General features: G+C 38.8%; 1 protein-coding gene across 19 annotated transcripts in view; it reads right to left on the bottom strand.

The window, feature by feature from the left end:
• The window catches only part of DTNA (dystrobrevin alpha), a 227,335-nt gene that overhangs the window by 23,112 nt on the left and 181,439 nt on the right, over window positions 1-22,784 (bottom strand). For 5 of the 19 annotated variants that reach the window (XM_039379767.1, XM_039379769.1, XM_039379770.1 and 2 more), the window contains 7 exons: window positions 21,218-21,307; window positions 15,779-15,856; window positions 15,054-15,146; window positions 8,119-8,206; window positions 5,560-5,657; window positions 4,070-4,183; window positions 788-884 (listed from right to left, as the gene is read on the bottom strand). In XM_039379767.1, coding sequence (XP_039235701.1) covers window positions 788-884; window positions 4,070-4,183; window positions 5,560-5,657; window positions 8,119-8,206; window positions 15,054-15,146; window positions 15,779-15,856; window positions 21,218-21,307 — 658 coding nt within the window. Of the gene's footprint in view, window positions 1-787; window positions 885-4,069; window positions 4,184-5,559; window positions 5,658-8,118; window positions 8,207-15,053; window positions 15,857-21,217; window positions 21,308-22,784 lie in introns of those variants that run through there. The other 14 variants (XM_039379765.1, XM_039379763.1, XM_039379773.1 and 11 more) reach the window with 8 other exon arrangements.

Here is a 22,784-nt window from a genome sequence, read left to right on the forward strand (position 1 = left end):
GTGAAATTCCTTCTGCTTTTATCAGAGACATATATGACCCAAGTTGCACTGAATTTTCATGCACTCATTTGATCTGGCACGGCCAACAACAAAACAGACTCCTACACTATTCAGAGCTCTTTCTTCCCATGTGAATTTCTGGCATCATCTGTCCTGAGGCACATCAGGTAAAATAGGGCTGGACTCTACAAATAAAGACACATTTTCCATCTTATCCTAGTCTTTAAAAATGCACATGCCTTTTGATATCTTCATTTCTAACTGAGATCCTTTGTTGAGGCATGTTTTATCTGTTTAACAAGGGCGTGTTTCTGTATTCGTGAAAATGAACAAGGGTTGTAGGAGCAGCATCTCCAAGGTGAGAGAGTTAGATTGGGGTGTCAAATGGCACATCTGACAGAACCAGCAACTGAATGGGCAAAGTTAAAGGAACAAACAAAGCAATTCTGTAGGGCCAGTTGGAGTAGGTAATAGTGTACAGTGCTGAGGTTTTTTTCTCATAGCTAATAGTTAACTTATATATTGTTTTTTTCTTTTCTTATTCTTACTCCACTTAGCAGTAAGTGACAATGACGATGCAGTGTTGCTACAAGAACATTTTCTGAGCATCATTTGAAACCCCTGACTTGAAAGAGCAATGCAAAAAATAAAAAGGGAGAGAAACAAAGCCAAATTTTGTGGGTAGAAACAGTCAAATTCTGCAGAATTCTGGAGTTGCATCTCCTCTCTCTCCTCTCTTGCTTCAGTCTGTCTGTTCTCCTTGGTAGTATCAGGTGGAGCTCCTTACCTTTAACAGTTTCATGAGGCCTTCTAACTGAACCATAAGCTCCCTCCGGCTTTCCTGGAGAGCAGACATCCTCTGTTCCAGCTCATCCTTCCGCTGTCTGAGAAACAAGCAGATCTGATCAGAGCTCACCCTCACAGTATCAGCAGCTTTTAAATGCATCATTTTACCAGCCCTGCTATGAGGTACATGCCTATTGACTACAGGAAAGCAAACACACTGGATGAATTCAGCATAGTGCTTAGAAACAGGGCTACATAAAGGCTAGTGAGTTCCTTCATGCTGAGAATCCTCGTGGGACTGAATACAGTGATTAGAGAAAAGACAGACACTTCTTCAAAGAACAAATGAGGTTCAAACAAATTTGTGTTATATTCCCCTGAGGAAATGCTGACAATTTTTGTCTTTGGAACTCTCTAGTCAATAACCTTACTAGCTGTCAGGAGAAATTAAAGCCATGCCCTAAAGGACAGGAAATTACAGCAGGGGCACTGAACACAGTGAGATATGAAAGAAGTTAAGATTGAGTTCAGAAATTCAGAGAGAAAACTGCTTTCGTTTCTACTTTTTTCCTGAAAGCAAGAGTAAGACTATCACATAGTGGAGATATAACTGCTTGAAATCAGCTCTTTGGACTTGGAGTCCAGTGGTGGTCCTGTGACAGTGTGAATACTAAGTTTCTCCAAGTGTGACAGCCACTCTGTGCCTCCATAAATGTGAACAGCTTTGACTCTGCATAGCTCCACTGCACAGGATGGGGGATCAGCACTTGCACATGTTCAAGCACTAAATTGTGTGAGAGGTCCCCACCTAAAAACAAAATAAAATTGTTCCCTCCTGGAAGCTATGATGTAATTAACAACATTACTGTTAAAAAAATATACATATTAAGGATATTTTATACACTACTGTGTTGCAAATAACATAAAACCAGTATGTCATTAGCCTTCTGCTACCTACAAAAACATGGCAATTTAATCCTAAATGGAAAAGTACTGTAGCCAACAAAAGTACATTTCCTGTATTTAGGGAAATACAAAACCCTTCTCTCTAAGTGAGCACCTGCTGATATAAGTAAGCAACACTGATTTCTACAGGACTGCTCATGTGCCCTCATGTCTCTCACCCATATAATAGAATCAGATAGTAACACTGCCAGCTTGCATTTACTCTTCTGAAGGATTCATCTGTTTTCTGCTACAAAATGCCTGTGCTGGCTTTTCTTTTCTAGGCATGTAATGGTTGGAAACTCTATGAATTGTACAAAGGCAATGGAGTTTAAGAAACTGCTAATAAAAATAAGGTCCATGTAATTCAAAGTGGCAGGTCCCAGCACAGATCTCTGCTGAGTTTTAGGTTCATTCCACAGGGAGAGAGGATCTAGGATCTAAGCAGTGTGCGCTGTACAGACCATTCCTCTGAAGTTTTTCTCCTGCTGTTCTCCAGAGCAAGTTCTTAGAAGTAATGGGTTTTCCAAGTACTGGTAACAGGAAGGAACGCTGTGTTCAGAACTTCATTTCAGTGACTCTGCAACTCTACAACAGCTAGTGAAAGATGCTGGGACAGGTTCCCACAACATAATTTACGGATTTCAGCAATTCTTAAGAAAATATGAACTAAATAGCCCTACTGCCCTAAGCACATCAAGCCTGAAAAATCTGTGGGGTAACAGACATAAATCTGTTACATACTGTTCTGAGTCCTGCTGTTTTACACGTAAGAACAGCCTTGTGCCATCTGAGGTGTCTAAGAATTGGAGGTTGGTGTCAAAATTTCCCAGTAAATAAGTCAGACTTTTGCCTTTCAAATGGTGAACATTTAGAAGGCATGCAAAGCACTTCAGATCCACAGATTAAAAGTTATTTTCTGATTCTGACACTTCTATTAAATGAGAGAAGGTATAATTGAGGAACTCACCGTCACTGCCCTAGGGACATCCCGTGTCAGGAAATTAAAATATGTGTATCAAAATTGAAAAGAGGGAAAAATTAAGTAGCCTGCTAACACTGCACAATCAATTTTTTTTTTAAAATATAATGAATTTTATTTGTCAACTACATAAAAAGTTAATCTCCTAAACCTGCTGAAAATAGACTTCAGGTTTGATGTATAAGAGCTATATTATTGGTATAATTTATACAGCGTACACATTTTCATCGCAGTTAGTTTTATATGTCCCACAGAATGTCACTTGCCTGTAGACATCTAGAAGTAATTATATACTAAAATCACTCATAGAAATGAAGAAGCTATTTCGTCTTCAGATTGGAAGGCAAATGGAATTATTTGTGAATCAGAAAAATATTTTAGTGTGGAAAACTCCACAATAAAACTATGAAGTATTTGTAAAGAAAAAAAATTTAGCACAATTTCTTACAGTAATTTCCTTTGAAATGAATCATACCACTAAAGTATTAGTTGTGTGAGGAGTGGCCAACAATGTTCTTTAGTCTTCTCATGAGAGAACTGCTATGGGGCAGAGCAATCTAGCATTGTTTCACTGGAAAGAAAGTGCTTACACCCTATTCTCTATTCACATGAAGCATTTTGAATAGTTCTTATTGGATTCTCTGTCTGGCTCTCACAACATGAACTTCAGAACTTTCAGAGAGCATATGGTTCTGGGCCAATGACAAGTGTATTTCTTCAACTCATGGCAATTAGTAAATCCATGTAGAGTATCATAATTAACATGCAGACACATTGATATCAATGTTTTTAGCTTGGCGGGATAACTGGAGGAATGATCCCCTAAATCTTCAGCTGCTGCAGATGACATTACTCCCCACCTCCTGCGTGATAAGGAGGATCATTCTGTAGCCTGGTTTTGCAGAATGAAGAGAACCAACCTCTCCTTAGTGTTCAACACTTGGGGGGGAATTTTCAAAAATTAACACCTAATTCTGACTGTATTTTCATGTAGCTCTATTTTCTTCAGCATAAACAAAAGCCTTCTTAAAGGTGTTTGTTCTGACAGAACATTTTTCCCTATATGATTAATGGCATTTGGCCAGGGCTTCAGGGACCTATTGCAACTGTTCTAAGGCCCTAACTCTACGAACACTAATGCACATGCTTAATGTAATGTAGATGTGTAATATGTGAGATTCCTCATGCATGCAGTTTAAAGCATAAGCTTAATTATTTCTAGGACAACAGGCTGCACCAAAAATGGAGAAAGAATACACATAGGCTTAAAAAGCCCCCAAAACCATAAACAAGGTTCATCTCTTATTGAGAATGACTGTTTGGCCTGTGTCATGGCCGGAGTTTCTGTGGACTTACCTCAGCAGTCGGAGCTCTGCAAGGAGAGTGGGATTTTGTTGTGCCTTCTCTGGTGTGGGCTGAGATGCTTGCTCATGTTCAAGTCGCAGCCTCTGGATCTCCTGTAGGATTTCTCTTGGGGAGGAGAATAAGCAGAAGACTACAAGTCAGTAATTTTCCACCAAACCAGCTCACTGACCATCGCAAGAGGAGAAATAGTATGACTGTATGTAGCTTTTCATCAATGTAGACGTAGATAAAATGACTGGGCTGCAACCAACCAAAGAAGCTCTCAGCAATGGGAAAGAGCTCTGGATGTTTTTTAAACAAACTCTTGAGATTTTGCCATAAAGGGAAATATTTCTTCAAGACCCCCAAAAATCAGAGGTAGACACGAAACAGCTCTAAGCTTAACTGAATTGCTCCCTTCTAATTCTTCACCATGAACATTTCAAGCACTTCAGGAACTTAACAAAAATTAAAATAACCTTTCTGGCCCTTCTTGAGTACGAGAGAAAACATTTGGCACTTAAAAAATACTTTTAGTGTAAGTAGAGATGTGAGAGCAGTCAACAATTCACAGAGAAGCACTTTAATAGGTCTCGTTACAACTTGCTTGTCAGCTCTAGAGTGCTGTCAAAAGGCTAATACAAAGCTTTACAGCAGAAGGTAGAAATCTTTGTGAATTTTGTCTCTTCTTCACAATGTGCTGGACAGCAGACGGTCAAGAGCCAGCCTTGAACTATGAAAGACAAATTGAGAGTGGATCTGGTGGTGCTCATTACACGGTGACAGAAGGCAGTGAAGAGTTTGGAATAGGAAACCATCTGGTCTGGGCTGGCCTCTATTTTACAGTCCAGCACTAAAAGCAGAGCTCTGCTGCCATACGTTTCATGGCATCGGGCAGTCTGATACCCAGGGCCCAATTCTCTGCTGTTAACAAAGAGGCATCACTCCTTTTTGGGGTCGGCTGGCCTATTTCTCCTGGACACTGTCTCTCAGTCTCCATTGCATCTGTACCTCCTGTCTCATTTGATCAGCAGTCTAACTTGCTGCTAACCTTTCTGTAAACCTTTCCCAGGCAGACAGTGTTCTGGAGAGCTTTAATCATCTTTTTCCCAAATAAAAGCAGGGGAGCATAACATTACAAGCGTGACTGATCCTTTTATCGTTTCATGTTATAGGGCTACAGAGGATCCGACTGAAAAGTTAATCCGGTTTTGAAACAGGATAGGCTTTTTTTTTTAAACTCTTTACAAACGGCAGCTGCAAACAGCAAAGTATCAATGATTATATCATGCCATTGAACAGTATGCTTATGAAAACACGGGGTAGCTATGGATTTCAAAGCCTTCGTCATATTGTGTGGATCTTTTTGTGCTCTGTGCTTTTTGTAGCGGGAGATGTATGTGCATGTATAAGCACATTGTACAGGTGTAGGTGGTAAAAAATGCTAAGAAACAAACAAACATATGGTACTGAACAAAACCAGGTACTTTGTGGATGCTTACCGGTTTTTATTTTCAAGCTCTGCAATCAGCTGCCTTTGTTGCTTGTTTGCATCAATGGTGAAGGAGATATCTGATGCCCCTCTCTGCTGACTCTGCTGCTGTTGTAAAACAGAGAAGGCTGCATTGAAAGAGGAATAGCCAGCATGCACCCATGAGTTCAACACAGATCTGTTCTGTGAAATCTGCTTACAGAAAATGCAGTACCAGGCTTTCCTACACTAAAAAAAGAGCATCTGTGTTTTGCTCATGTTGGTATGCCTCCATTGCTAGTAAAAGCAGAGTAAGTGCTAGAGTAAATAAGACTCAAGTGTTTACGATCTTGTCATTCATTGCTTTTTCAAGGAGCTTCCTCTGAACCAGTCATAAAAGGCAATGGCACTGCTGCAGGCAGTTGCTGTAATACGGCTTTTGATTTTGATGCTACAGACAAGAGGAATGCACTGAAGCAAAAACCAGTGTCTGTCTCCAAAAAGAAGGGGATGTGTTTCCAGTGCAGTGATGTTTCACCCTTGAAACTGTGGCTTTACATTCAGTTTGAAAGCTGTAGTCAGTTTTCAATCTGGCTGTGTGGCCCATTTGGCCAAGTTTTCCTAAACGCTCTGATGATACTTCAGAAAACCTCTTTCCCCAGTCCTTCAGGTACAGCAAAACCTTTTTCCCCCCAATAAAATGAGGTGAGAATTAAACAATTTCTTACCAGACTAGGCAGTGCTCACTAAAGATTCATTGGACTATGCTCTCTTTTTGCATGTTCAGCAACAATAACCAGTTACCATTTCTCACTCCTGTATTTCAGTATTGTATCAATGACAACACAGAACAAGACATTTAAGTTTCACAGCTACCAAAGATATCCATTTATTTCTAACTCCAACCTGAAAGAATCTCAGACAGTTAAAAATACTCTGCTGAGTTACTGCTGTGATATGAGTTTTCCTCACTGTAGAAAGCCCTGTGAAGTGTAACCCTGGAGCCCTATTTTATGTGATGCCAGGCATTTCTTTCTCCAGGAGGTGGACCCTCAAAGAGGATGAAGATACATCTCAATAGCCTAACAAATCTGACAAAGGTTAGGATGGTCTGTGGGGAAAGGACAGTATGCTTTGCCTGGAACCACATACTATTTTTGCTGCTATGGATTCACTTTCCTATTAACACTTCAGCCACAGGGAAGCAGAACAGTGCATAAAGGCGAAATGATACATGCTGGTGGATGTCATGGCTGGTACAGGAGGAATCAGGATCTTTCCTGAATGCCCACTGCTATTAATAGATTTTGTTCCTTAAAAACCAGAATGACCATCAGTAAAGCTTTAAAAATTTCCACTGTGCTCCTATTGTAGTGCCAGTCTTGTGCTCGGAAAAAATTTCTGTATACAGAAACCTTTCCTTTTCCTTCTATCTCTTTTGTTCAAAGAGCAGAGATGAATGGCAAGGAGAACTTCAGTATTTTCCTTCAAACCAGCTCTATTTATATTGTTTCCTAAGTTTTCCCCCATATTGAGGATACATGTTGTACACCACTGATTTCAACCAGTTTTTACCTAGAGACATTATTAATGAGAAATCTTGTTCCCTGTCCTTCAGAAACAGCACCATCACCTACAGATTGCCTTAAACTTGAAACACCTCTGAAAAGGACTGATTTGGGCTTGGCTGGCAGAGTAGGAGCACCCTTCTCTTCCCACGTAGCTGCAGATAGTCTGAAATCTTCCATGACAGATAGCTGCACGGGGCAGCATATTCATCTTCTCTTGGTGTGAGTGTTAATCAGTGTCTTTACACAAACTGTGGTGCCCAATTTCACCCTTTCAGTTGACCCTGCAGTGTAAATCTCTGTGCGAAAATGTTTCTGGGCACTCTGTACCAGCTGCTTTTCACTTAACCATCATTTATGGTCCCTTGTTCTACTAAATGGGCTGAGATGGAAAAAAAGTAACTAGGCTGACCTTATATGTACCATTTAAGATTTTATATACTTTGATTAGGTTTCTGCTTCATTGTCTCTTGTTCCTAAATGCAGTTAGTGAGGTTTTAGCCTGTCATCACCTTCTATCTTGGGATACATAGAACAGAATAATCATTGCTCTGAAATGAAAATGGGAGCCAGGGCTAATGCAGGGGGTCATTACAGTCATCCTGCTGAAGAACATTCTTTAAAATCCTTAGTACTTAGGGCCCTAGTGGCTGTGATATTTGAACTAGAGAGTAAAATGGATTCGCCACCCATTTTTCTACTGCAGTAAATCATTAACCTTTAACCAAACTGGTCCAGACAGTATTTTCTAGTCTTTCCTCAGTTCAAGATGTCAGATTCCTTTTGATGTAATTATTTAAATACCATTTCATTAGTATATAGATTATATGCATTAGTATGTGGATTCTTGGGTTTAAATGGACTGCATAAAAGTGTTATACTAAAGCATAACAGCCTCTGATGAAAAGGATAGGGAAAAATAATCCATTAATCATTAGACTGTCAGATGCAATTTTCCTGATCTTGCTAAGCCCTTAGAACATGACAGAAGGAAAGTACCTTCCTTTAATTATAACACTTACTGATGAAGAAGTTTCTGCTGCCAGCCTTGCTGCATACCTGGCGATCAGCTTATGTTCTTCATCCAGGCGACTTGTGCTGTCAAGCACGCTGCTCAGGCGTGGGGGGAAAGGAGGGAAGAGATGTTTATACATGGTAAAAATGACCATTGCTCTCTTGCACCATCATCTCACAGCCCCTCGTTACAGAACTTGGAAGCAAAATGTCACCAAATCAAACAACGGCAGACATTAATTGAGCAAAGGGGAGAAGGGGAAGGGTAACTTGCCTGGGAGGATCAGCTTTAGGGGCCACACGGCACCTTCCCTTAGGGGGTAACAGCAGCAGTCTGCAAACCCCAGCCAAGGTTGTGCAAGATGCAACTTGCAGACTGCTCCGCCCAAAAACAGGTGAGAGGTGGTTAGGACCACCAGTCAGCATTTATTTTATATGTCAGGTTTGTCATATCTCCTGGAAGAGAGATTACTTTTTGGACAGTGGATTAGTGGGAACCTCAGTGTTTGTCGAGAAAAATTTTAGAAATTTTGTCAGATTTGCAACAGAAAACAGTATTTAGGACAGTTTTGCAGGGCACTTATCAAGGCCTCATGGACTACTGTTTGCAACCACTGATCCAGGAATTTATAATCAGTCTTTTTCTCTTACTGGTTTCTTGATATTTGGGAGTAAGACTTCAGAGAATTGCATGCCTGAACAAAAAGTGTAAAAACTAAACAGCAAATATCTGAATTCCTTTAAAATATTGCAACTTATATATCACCACTGATCCCAGACTCACTCCAACTTGGAGACAACTCCTGCTGGCAGGATTCAGGAGTCTACTAGCACCAACTATGATGGACTTCGGTCACATATGCAGAATCTCCAATGGAGACTGGAGATTGCCAATCAAATCTCCTGTTCAGAAAGTGTAAGAAACTAAAGAGCAAATATACTGAATTCCTTTAAAATACCGCACCTTATTATTCTTTTCTCCCCCTAAAAATATAAAGTGCAAATATTTCTTTTAGGTAAATACCTTTCCAGCTGTCCTTATTTTAAATGGAGGCTATTATTTAGTCAGATGAGCAGGAAAAAGGTAATATAGTGAGAACCTTCACTATTTCTAAACATTTATAAGTTTGCAGAGAACCATCAAAACTACTGAACTGATAAAACCAGAAATCTGAAGAGGACCGAGTTGACCCTGGATAATCCTGGGCTTTAGAATCCTATATTTCAGTAATTTTAGCATATACAAGAGAAAAGAAATGAAGCCCTAAGAAGAGGAGAGAAAAACACTTTGCTGTGCAGAGTACAAGACAGTCTGCAGACTGTCCCAGACAGAGGTAAGTCTGACCTCTTCTTATCCCTTTGCAACTGTATGATGCTTTTATGGCTGAAGAGAGACCGGTACACACCTCCCTGCCCATGGGCTCTTTCAGGGTATGCAATTGGTTGCTGGCAAAATGAGCTTCATATTTCAAAAAAGTGTGCAAAACAAGAATTGCTCTGGGCATGTGATTTTATTCTGATTTTTGCCAGAAATTGTATCTTGAACTTGAAAAGCCTTCCAGAGGAAACTTGTGCAAAAAGCTCTGCTTTTGAAGAACTGACATCTTTAAAAGGAAAAGGAAATACTTCTCCAAAATTTCTCAGTGAGTTCATGTCCCTGTGTACCTCAGAGAACTACAATGGACATCTTTTGGTTAGCTCGATTAAATCCACTGGGATTTAAATGTTATGTTTGAAAAATGGGTAGTGGTTGATACTCACTGATCATTAAACTAAAGTTGGGTGTCATGTGGATTAGTTATGGCTATTGATGTAAAAGAAAAGAGACAAACATCATCTTTTTCTCATTCTGACAATAACCTGTGAGACCACAAACATGAAGTTTAGAAAAACAGTAAAGCTCTGAAAAGTGAGACACAGCGAGGTTCTGTGTAAGCAAAGCTTGTGCTGCAGACTGCATGCAAGACTTCTGGAGGTAGACGGCCACTGACTTTTTGGTTTTCGTTTTTTTCTTACATATATAGCTTAATTTTATGATTACTCAGATTCTTGTGGGATAACCTATTTACATTCTGAAAGATAAAGGTATTTTTCTAAATTTATATGGTTCTGCTTCTTACATACTCATGCTTACTGTACTGATATGTCATGCAGAGAAAGAAAGGGGCAAGTAAGTCTTGCAGACACATAAAATTATGTAAACCAGGTAATACAGGTTACTTTCATGACAGTTCATTAAATTTTTAATTTTACCGTAATTACTAAAACACTGCATCCTAACAGATGGTTGTAAAACCAGCAAGCGTTCAGCATCAGTTCTCCTTTTAACAGCTATGTGCAGCCATATTATCCATCCTGGAAAAATGGAATATGGTTCCACTTGTTGGCATAACACAATCTGCACCATAGTTCTGAGAAGTGAGCTAAACCCCAAGACAGTGGTTTTACTGAATGAACCGAGCCACTGCAGCTTTTTGATTCTTACTTGTATTTAACGTACTTGGTATGTATTTCTGCATAGGTGGATGACATAAAATAGATGTAGCAGTGCATCAAATTTGGTCCACAAATCACTAGCTCCAAAGCTCTATAAATTAAATTTCAATGCCAGAGATAAATTTAGTTCCAGAATAAACCTATTCTTTGTGACCATCAAGCACAGAGGTATGCACAGCAGCATTAGCCTCTAATGTCTCAGAGTCTAATTTGCCATAATTCACTTCTAGTTTACTTCAGCAACTTCATGGACAATCATACAGAGAAACAGTATGACAATCATACACACAAGCTTTAAATATTATGAATATGTGTGCAGAATTTGGGATGCTCAAGAGAATGATTCAGGCAGCCCTTTGAAAGAAACTAAACATTTTGCATACAAATATCGTACTGCTTCTTCTTTTCTAAAACCGTTAAACAACACTTGAACACTGCTTCTCCATTAGTGACCATTTCTTTAAAGACCTTATAATTATTAGTAATAATTGGTCTGGCATCTATCGCCACACAGATGTAGGATGAATATCCAATATTATCACCTGTATATAGGACTTCTGTGGTCTAAGGGAGTTCCATAAAAAAGGGATCTCAAAGGAGGAAAAATAGGATAGCCTGTGAGTAAAGGAGTGACACTGGAGGATCTTTGCTATTTCTCAGGCTTTAGATGTGTCAAACCAGCCTGTTCTGCAGTAGGCACCCTGCAATAGCTGATATGGATGTTCCCTGCTGGTCCTAAAACTATGCCACCACTGGTTAGGAAAGTTTCTTGTGAAATTTTTGCAATAGAGATATCAATGTGGTCTTCATGGTGTGCTCTTATTCTACAAACCTTCGCTTAAATAAATTAACAGAAAATACAGACAAATTAAAGGGTAGGTTTCTAAGCCCCAGGGTTGTAAAAACAATAAAAACACACCAAATGTATTCTGAAGAGTGTTTAACCATGACACTTTAAAATTTGGCCTGGTTTTAAGGCACTTTAAACTGAGACACATCATCCGAGCTCTCTGCTATTGTTAATTTGCTATTTACTTTAGAATCACCAAGACTTTACCACCAAAATGTTAATAACATTCAGCTATGGGGGTATAATCATAAAAACTAACTCAATTCAAGGAAGCCAAATGTCTATAGATTTCCTCTGCAGCAGTTGGTCTCTGAATGTTTTTCCTCTTTCAAGGGAAGATTAGATGGACCTTCCTAGCTAGTTAGTTGTTGTGCATGATCCCTTAATAAACATTTTAAAAATTTCCGTGGAGTAGCATGCCACTTTTATAGTACAGAAATAGGACCCACCACAGAACTACAGAGTATAACATAAAAAACCCAGAAAATAGCTTTCTGTGGAACCAAAATAACCTCCTACTTTTAATATATTTGATCTTATTTTCTTCTGCACTTGAAAAGAAAAAGACTGAAATATGTGGAATTAATATTCAAAACTAGGCAAAGTCTCTAACTTTCAAAAGTGAAAACTATCTGCAGTTAAAAGTTCTTTTTTAGAATCAGACACTAAAGATGAACTAAAGTAAATATTGAACATTGGTTTTACATATTAAACCAGACTTTATAATTAAACTATTTAAAACATCTGGCTAAGGCATACGTTTTCTACCCATAGTTACTATAAATAATGAATTAATTATTTTTCTTGTTTCTTAATTTGCTCTGGAGTACTGGCTTCTAAAAAACCCTTAAGTAGCTTATTAACCTGTGGTGGATGGAAAGGAAAACTTGTACTTTTAATTACAGTATCAAATAACTGCAGATGAAAAACAAAAATAAGTTAAAATTAATTAACTTAATTTTAACCCCCCACAAAAATTAAAATATAAATACCAGCTGCACTTAAAATGGAAAAAAAGTTATACTGGGCTATGTTGCACTGATCATTAGCTACTACAAATCAGCTTGACTCAGTACTTAAAAAATCCAAAGCTCATTTTGTTTTAAAGTGTTAATATATAGTTCTTAGGGTAATTTTATGTATTATGCTCACAAAGTATTTCTGTAGGTTTTTCTTGCAGACAAAGGTCCAGCTACAATCATTCCTCTTTTCATCTTTGGCTGCTAGAAGCACTTGAAAACATATAATGGCACGTCTGGGTATGTACAAGTGGTATTTTGCAGACAGATTCAACAGCAGAGTTGGCCAGCTGCAGCCTCCCCTACATCATAAGCTACCTAATTATGTTTAAGTACAGGCTTTACTCAGGTTACCAAATCTTCTTAAGATGCAGGGTGAAATAAGTTGAACTCAGCACCATCCTAACACAACTGTGTGGGTTTTGAGCAAACTGCATCTAGCTATTTCGGGGCATGGACAGGAGGAGTTCAGCTTTGCCTTGAGACTATGAGAGATGCAGCAGCTGAGCCTCCTGCAGAGGCCTCACCTACCTGTCCTGGAAACTGGCTTCACACAGGAACTTCAGAATGGTAAGACTTTGTTCTTGTCTTTACCAAAATGTAACCATTCCATTTCTCTACCAGAAGTCTCTACTAACAAAGCAGTAAATGGCAATGCAGCCTGGTCTGACACGTGACCAAGACTGCTGTCCCTCTCAGTTATGTTTCTGTCAAAATCTAATTACACAAATAACTGAGATTGTTTCTCGTCAGGATGATATGACTGCAGTGATTTAATGTCAGTAATCAGATGTTATGTACTATGCTTTACATCAGGTTTTTAAATTATTAAGTCCATTATCAGTCGCTCTCCATTCATTCCTCAAAACCAACACGTTAGATGTTATGGCAGATGATTTGTATGTACAAATTTGGGTACAAATTTACTATGACTTGTTGAGGTTGGCTCAAAACCATGAGGGAACAGGTCAGAATATATAGAATAAAATTTAGAGCATGAAAATGGTATATATAAGGCTAGGTACCCACGAAGAGATCTGGTGAGGAACTGGTGGACCTCACTGAAGCTAAATAAATCACAGACATGGCATCCAAAATGCCATGCCTGACAAACCAGCCTACCACAAAGAATTACCCTAAACCATGTCCATTCTTTGCTCACCTCTTGAACAACCATATCGAATAAGTCACTTGTGGTAGGCAGGGCCAGATTTTCTTCTCCCCATCAAACTAGACCGAGTGGTAGTGTACTCCTGTCCTCGATCACAGATGGGCAAGGACTGCTCTACAGACATGCCCCCAACAGCTTGCTTTCACAGTCACAGTGTAAATACTCCTCCAGAAGCCTGCTTTCTGGAAGTGCTTCTTCAGGAATGAAATTCCCCTTCAAAATGCTTTTGTTTTGAGTAAATGGTTTTCATTTTTCTCACTAAAAACTAGTGCTTTTTTCCCCCCACTGGCACATTCCAGTGGGCTACAGAGTAGAGAAGCGAATCCAGAACAACGGAGAGAGTCTCTTTGTTCCACTGGGCACGCAAATTACTCCCATTTTCAACAGGAGCTACACAAAGAAGTGAATTTTGTAAGACTGCAGAGAACCATTGCATTCACTCTCCCAAATGAAGTTGCTCGTTGCTTTCTACAAACTAGAGTAAATGAAGACTTTCACCTAACCTGGGAAATATTCTGCCATAGCAGTATTGGAAACTGAACTGAGCAAAATAAACCTCCTGAGCATAGTTTTGCCAGAAACACTGTACAGTTTTCTGCTCAGCACTGCATTTTCTAGGGTCATTTACCACACTGCCCACCACCTTGCTGCTACAGGGCTGCAAAGTCTAGAATTCTGCTGCACTTGGAGAAGGGAGCCAGCATTTCCCCTTCCTGGTGTGGCCCGCTGCAATGCCACTATCTCAAGTGCCAGGATAGCCGGTGTGTTTAGTAGAGGGTGCTCCATAATCACTCCAGCAGAAACAATGAAGTATGTTCAAGACACCCTTCAGTCTGAATGCGATAAGGGAAAAGTTATATACAAGACTCAAATAATGCAGACATCAGGCAGATTTAAAGACAATGCCTGACATATGTAAAAATAAAAATGAACTTCTTTCACTAGGTCAACAAGCAAATTAGTATCATCATCATCATCTTCTTTATTTATGTACTATTACCATTTTTTACTTTCAAGGAAGGTGAAGCTACAAATTATGTATCACCTCAAAAATGAATACCTTGAAAACATGGACTTGTTAATCATCGCTGTGTGAAGATTTCTGTACCCCCACTGAGCCCTGCACTGCCTAGAGCACAAGTTCCCAAATCAATCTGCACTGCCATTCTCAACTAAGCAATTATCTGCAATACTTAGCAATACCTTGCTAACATCACTAGAGAGAATAGCAGCGACTGCCAGAATCCACCAACTTTGGGAGGACATACCCTGTGTTCATACGCATTCCCTTTAGGCTAGTGCTCATGAAGAGCTGCTTCAGCTCGTAGCCAGGAGGGAACAGAGAGAGCATTTGGCCGACCAACATCCCTTTCCTGGGTCCCCCAAAGGTGCCAAACCTGCACTAACCGTGCGGGGTTGCTCTGTAGCATGTTGACATACAACCCGATGAGCACATGTTCATCAGCCAGCCTGTCTGCAACATCGAGGCTGTACTGTAACCTGGAACAGGGCCGCGGGAGAGAGGGTGCGATCCGGACAGACGGAGAGATAAACAGAGAAAGCAGGAGCAAGTGAGATTGTGAAATGGGAACCTAGGAACGAACACCTAAGTGTTTTTAGAGAAGAAAAAAACCCCAAAAAACAACACACCACATGCAGAAATGAATTATTTTGTTACTATTGTAATTTATGTATTTAGTATTTAGTGACATAGGATGGTAGCATTTGATTACAGAGCCAGCCTCAAAAATCAGTGAGATGCCAGATTGGGCCAGGGATTGGAGCTGTACAGTACTATTTATTGTAAACTACAGCAAATTGTGAGGTCAGCATTATTTATTTTAATATACTATGTATTACATATAAATATTATATTGATATGTTACACACATGATTGACATACTGAATTCACAAGCTAGATTTGCTTGGAAGTGTCTCATCAAGACCTCACACATCCAGGTGTACATAAACATATTTAAACATGCTCTACTTAGCTCACTGGATTAATTGGTTATCACAATTTTTTCAGGAAAGATGTTTATAGAATACATTAAAAATGGGAGGGATAGGGGAAAAGGTTTTGGTTTAGCTTTGTTAGTGCAAGCTACAAACATACTCTCTCTTTAACTTACCCTTTGCCTTTCAAGAAAGCTGGAGCAGCCCTAGCCAGCAGTTTGCTCTGCTCTACTTCAGTATTCTTGGAAGGAGAGCTAGTTAATAAGACAGGAAAACTAAGAAGAGGGTCAACAGTGATGTCTGAAATTCATTACAGAACAGAGTTTGGAGAAACTCATTCAAGTGCCCTGGACTGAATAAAAAAAATCAATAGAAGCTTTAAAGAATTTTAGAAAACTTTAGGAAATGCAAAATCACAAATTACAAATTTTCCCTCCTGCTCTCCAAAAGCTATAAAGCTCTAACTACCAAAAACAGAAACAAAATGTCCTTCTCTCACAAATGGAGAAATGAAGACTTGTGTAGTTTCCAGAGGGAGTTCGAGAAAAACACCATCTCGAATACCACTTTCAAGCTGGGAAAGCTTCACCATAACAGTTGAATTGCTTTTCTCCACATTTACCATAAGATAGTTTCAATAATATATGGAAATGCATTTATCTAGATGCAGTGATGGGATACAGCAGTTTAATTTTCAGAAGTACTCTTCTTCTGTTGATTTAAAATAATATATAGTTTATCAAACACATATTTTTTCCTAATTATAATATTTAATGAATTGCAGTAACTGCATCTTTCCCAATGCTTAAATATCCACATTAATAAGATAAAACTGGCTAAAAATGGGAGAGATTGAAATGTTAATTTGTCTTTCATGCTGCAGCATTTTTTGTTTGAAAAGCAACAAAGCATAACAAAATTATATTTTACTTTCTTCTTTTTAAAAATTATTCACCTTTATTTTTTGGTTTGGCACCTCATGGGTGCATGAGCATGCTCGTGCACCTGTGCATCCAGAGGTGTGGGTCTGTGTGTTTACAGACCAGAGATGATGTTGCACAAATGTGATGCATGATAAATCTGAGCAGATGTGTCTCTAATGTTCTGAAGACCAAAACCTTTAATATTAGGACAAAGAATGAATTCAGTGAGACGAGATGTATGCCATTACCTTCCTTTTAGGAAGGCAAGGTTGGCAGTGGGGGTTTGAAAAGGATGGGACCAAAGTGTGTCCTAAGAACTCAAGCCTATTGATTTATAATAAATCTGGAAGATACCTGAATGAAACACTGTACTGCACAGCAAGGAAAAATGCCTGCTTCACATTTCTCTGCCCATCAGCATGCTACTTATGTGTGTTGTGCTTCCACTGAGGCAATATTCATGCAGATAAACATGCTCCATGCCATTAGAGGCATATGTTTTCCACACGTTTTCTTCCCAGTTAGAGAAGGAAAATGCATTCAAGAGGTGTGCCATTTCAGCCAAAAATGCACCTTTTGGTTGTTAAAATAAAGATAAATATGTTGCCACAATGGGAGACCAAAGACTCTAGAGCAGATTTTGTGTCTTGCTCTCTAACAGTGTGGTGTGATGCCCCCTTCAAGTTCTTCTCTCCTATGCTCCAGAAACAGAAGTTAGGGTGGAGAGACAGGCAAGCAAACATTACTCATTGAGCAAGTGATACTACGCCCATCAATGTCCTTTTCTTTCTTAGCTGATTAAGCAAACTTGTATCTTCCAACCTCTTCTCGCGAGTTATGTTTTCTATGCTTTCCTGATGTTTGGGCGTCTCTTCTGTCATGCTGGTTAGCATATCTATCCCGTGCTTTTGCCCTACACTGGGTGCAAACCTCCAGGCAGATGTCTCCTCCTCCAGGGAATGAGTTTTAATGGCTTTTCACATGATGTTCCAGGGTCAAATGCAATCTAACAATCGTATTGTTGACTTCAATTAGTTTGTGGTTCACTGCAACTGCACTGCAACTGTATTTTAACTCTGTTAAAATACTTCTGTCCATCCAATTATGGTCCATCTTTTATTTGATTATTTGCTTCCTTGCTACAGCACTTGTCATTTATAATTACTGAATTTCCTCTAATTGATTTTAGATCATTTGGAAATCAATTACTACCATTGCAACTGAGCTCATTTTTTTCATTTAGAAACTGCTCTCCAAGCGCTTCTTCCCAGAACTATTTCAACCTTTGTACCATCTACAAATTGCATACACTCACTCTAATACTCCCATTAGGTCACTACATGAAATAGTTCATAATGTCTGATTTAGGATAGCCTTCAAGAATCCCAGCTGGTATGTCCTCCTAGAATGACAGCAAACTTCTGAAAATATGATTACTGATTTTCAGTGTTGGTCTTATACTAAATTCCCCATGTCCATATTTTCTTTGGGTACTTCAGTGTCATCTGGAACTATGTCAAAAGTTCTCTTAAGGTCAACCTGTATCATTGCTGCTGCTTCTTTTTTACCCACTGAACCAGTTATTCTGTCAATGAAATAAATTAGTTAGGTTTGACATAAATTTGTTCTTGACAGATCCATGGTGGTTGTTTCTCATTGGTTTATTATCCTCTGGGTGCTTACCAATACTTTCGTAATTTCAGGATCTTTGGCTACCAGGGTTAGGCTGTCTCTTGTACGATCCCTTAAACTTTTTCCCTGTTTCCACCTTCAACCCTCCTTCACAGGGAAGAGCTGACATTTGTCCCTCTTGTTTTTCCACATCTTCCTACATCCTCCACATATTCTCAAAACACAATTCTGAGATTCACAGATTGTTTTGGCCACAGCGAGTTTCCAATTGGAACATATATTTTAAAGATACATTCCTGCTAAAATGGAACATTTTGTAAGATGCCAAAAAATGTTTCTCCATCAAAATTAAGAGACAAAACTTCCAACAACGAGAACATGTCTGTAAAGATGTAGGGCTAATAATACTGGTGTAAATGTTAAAGCCTCATTAGTCTACTAAACAATGAAACATAAACCTTTCCTTTAGCCAGGTAAAATATTGCCTATGAAATAAGGATCCTCATCTTTTTCTAGAAACAACATGCAAAGGCAACATGCAGTTCATGTCTACCACACTCCTCAGAGATAGAAACATGGAGAACAGCAGCAATCAGTATGTTTTGCTCCAGAGACAGTTGTTGTCCAGAAATTTAGCCTTAATCTCTTGCTATTTCCATTTCCTTTAGTTTTTACAGTGAGTTCCAAAAAGGCACTAGCCATTCTGATTCAGCATTAAATAAGACTCAGTTTCTCCTTGGCTGGGGGTATCAGAGTGCATTCTTTCTATCTACCACAGAATTGCCAAGTCATTTCAAGTTCAGCAGAATGTGCTGCATCACGCCATTTATTTCAGTTTATTACTCCTTTGGAAGAACTAAATGTATTGTCTGTGAAGGGGGACCTGAGAAAAATGCAAGAAAAATCATTCTGTTTCATCTTATCCCACCTAAGATCAATAATTCAATGGCTTAAAGAAAACATTTATTAAGAAAGAGCAGGAGATTGTACCCATTACTATGGCAGCTATACACTTTAGGGCGGCACTGACAGACTGCAGCTGGGGAACAAAAGTATTCAAATAAGGAAGAAAGCATTAATTCAGAATATAGGGTTATTCCTCTTGACTGGACAAAAGTTTCTATAATGCTCAGTTTGCTTGTTTTTGACATAATATATCCAATTCCTTGGGTTGGCAAGGGCATTACCTAACTTGGCAGCAACATTCCCTTGTTCTGCTGCCCTCTAGGCAATCGGAAATCAGAAAAATAAATGACAGAAAACCCCCTCATTATTAGCTACAGTAAAACAAGTACAGGCCTTGTGGTTTTAATCATGTTAGCTGTCATCACAGCAAATGACCATGATTTGGTATTTGTGAGAAGATTACAGACTTTTTTTGTTTCTTCTTTTCTAACATAAGTGCTCTAAAGTTGTTCTTGAGCTGTAGAGAGCATACTGTTGATACCAACTTCCACACTGTATATATTTAGAAGAAAGTGCTTGTAATTGTTAAGCCAACCTCCTCATTAAAGCTCTCTTACAGACTTGGTGGCTCAAACTAAGCAAATAAGCACAGAAATTTTAAGTGGACTTTGATTCTAAAGAGTCTTGAAGGAACTAAGAAGCATTCTATGGAAAGCCTGAATCCAACTTCCTTTGAACTTTGGAATAATTTTTATCCCATGAATCCAGAAATTAAGATGATATTGTACTGAACTTATGGGATGCTATCCATTTTCAGCAGCAGAATGAACTGGTGTGCTGAATTTAGCATTCGCTACTACAGGGAGAAACTGGTGGGAATGGCTATGTTCTTATATGAACATGATATAAATAAAATAAATGAAATAAATACCATGGGAATGGTATGAATGACATTCACTGCCAATTCTCCTTTGAATAAACATTCTAATTACATAAAAACTTTATTTAAAGCTATCTGAAACCTCTGGACTAGATTGCAATGCAAATTAAAGTAACCATAAGTTATCTGCAGTGAAAACACAGCCAGCAGAGCTTTTAACATTAATTACATCCAGCTAGAAATTTTACCCTGAGTTTGTATAATTTTTATTATAATATGAATGATGGAGTATTTAATATAAAATAAGCACAACTGCAAACAGAGCTGTCAAAGTTTGTTTTTCTGATGTACAAGAGGATGAGCTTCTACTAACGAGGCCTGATTTTCCCACGGCAATAATAACAGTAAAACCTAAAAGAATGAATGAAGATACTGTTATTAATCTAAAACAGATTGAAGACCTTGGCATTTAGCAGAAAAGTACCTTGGTCTCTGTAATTCTTACTGAATTATAGCTAATGCTCATGGAATAAAAAAAAAAAGAAAAAAAAGAAAGTATATTGCACTCCACAGTAAAAAAACATAGGGAAACTGTTCTTATCCAACTGCATATTTCTTTTATGCAGAATGAAATAGGATCTTCCTTTAGGTCACTGAGATGCCAGGGAATACTGGAAAAAGGGTGCAGCAACCAGAGGCATGGGTCCAAATCCAATGCTCACTACGTAAATGGGAAGTTTTCATTAGCTTCAGCAAGACTTAGATCTGCCTTTCCTGTAGTCATTTTGAAAAGCAAAGCAAAGCGATCTGGGGAGGGTTATTGGCAAGCAGCAGTAACTGCAGAATAGTAACCACCAGCAGTGAAAGCTCTGGAAGAGGAGGCTGGCTGTGAGACCTGGAGTCATTTTCAGGCTTTTGTGCAAGCCTCTTTCATTCCTTGGTCAAGAATACAACAGGCAAGTCATACACTGATGATAAAACCATAAAGGTGTAGTTTTTTCAGTTTTCAAAAGCAATGTTTCCAGCTTCCACTAGACACATTAATATTAATCCTACGTGAAAGGGTAAAACGAAAGACTTGTGCTGCGCAGAAGCAAGAGAAGTTGGCAAAGCCCACAGCCAGCAGGAAGTCTATTCAAAAGACTAATTAGAGCCACAGAAACCCTCTAGCCCATCCTTAAAGAATATCTTGAGTAGTTTAGCAGAATCACTAATGATTTAGTGCATGAGCTACAGAACTACTGCGATTAGTAGGTTAGGGCTCTCATACTGACCGTGAATTCTTGTGAAGCTGATTTACATACAGCTTTATAAGAGAATGCTCATCAGCCACAGGACTGGCTGCATTTATACCCCCAAGTAACCTGAATGATTCAAACAATGAAACCTTGTTAATAACTCAATAAGTATACACAGAGAGCAGGGTGTTCAGAGTGGGTTTGTAACAATAAATGCCATTTATTTAGAAAGAATATTGACTTGACTATTTGTAGGGTGCTTTTTATTTCCAATAAAAACATGCAAATTAAATTTATAAGAGGTGAAAATAAAAATGCTGAGCATAAGCTGTCAAACACCTAAAATCCTGCTAGGTCAATGAAACAAAAGTTACAAAACTTTTAATATACAAGCAATGTAATTATTTTACATATCAGGGTACAGCTAACTCTAAAAGAGTTAGAATGACTGTTGCACCATGGAAACTCTTAACTGTATAAGGATATCACACTATCCACCTATATGGGAGGTCTGGGTACCTATGATTGAGGGGGTTGGTTATTGTCTCCTGCCTTCAGGGGATTCTCATCAAGAAGTTTTTCCTAGCAGAAAAGGAATTCTAATAGTTCAGGAAGCATGTACATCTAATCCTGATAGTAAAAGACAGTCATTTACTGAAGACAAAAGTAAAATAATCAGATATTTTTTACATGTAGAGAAAAACAAGCAGCACAGTAGAAAGTGCTATGATTATTACTGCAGGTAACTGCAGGTTGAACAAGCACAGGGACTTCTTGGGGATAAACAGAAGCAATGACTACACTCTTAAAGAGCACTGCTCTTAATGACCTCTCCTGGAAAGGCCACAAATACATTATCCTGCCTTGCACATAAAACCCCATATATGATAACAACAGAAATTACTTTGCATTTGCAGTCTCACTGTACAGGCAGTAGATCCTGGCCTTGGAGGCTGCTTTGGGACTGGCTTTCAAAAAGGATCTCAGTCACACCCAGCAGCTACTTGCATTAAGTTAACGTTGAGAGTTTACAGGTCCTGGCAAAAAAATTCGTAAATTGAAGTAGTAGTAAACCATCTTTACTTTGACTTTGCAGTGTACACTGCAGGTTTGGTTTTGGTCTTGATGTTACAATATGCAGCTATACATACCCAGGGATCGTGTTTAGTCATTTGGGAATGCTGAAGCACTGACACATACAGCAGGAATCGAGCAATAAAATGCAAATAATAAGAAGACATATTGCTCATCTTCCCCAATGCAGCAGGAAGTTATTTTTCTGCCACCTTGTGCATTGGTAGGCTTACATACGGGTCAGACGGCTAGCAAACGCTACATACATATTTTGGCTGTATGAGCCAAAATACTGAGTCAAAATGTACACAGACAGCTGCAATCACCTACTCTTTGGGATTAATGTTTCTGATGATTCTTCCCTGATTTGTTTACTGAAGGGTCGGTCTCCATATTCCAAGACTACTCCTTCTCTCTTGTAGCCTCTAATGAATATCAGAATGGTTTAACAGGAGTAAGGATGCCTTCCTATAACTTGTAAGTACGAACACATTTTCTCCTTGTTCATACCCTATCTTGCAGTATAATG

Source organism: Pipra filicauda, unplaced genomic scaffold (genome assembly GCF_003945595.2).
Source record: "Pipra filicauda isolate LSUMZ 115617 unplaced genomic scaffold, ASM394559v2 scaffold175_size1500280_pilon, whole genome shotgun sequence".
Classification (NCBI taxonomy): Eukaryota; Metazoa; Chordata; class Aves; order Passeriformes; family Pipridae; genus Pipra; species Pipra filicauda.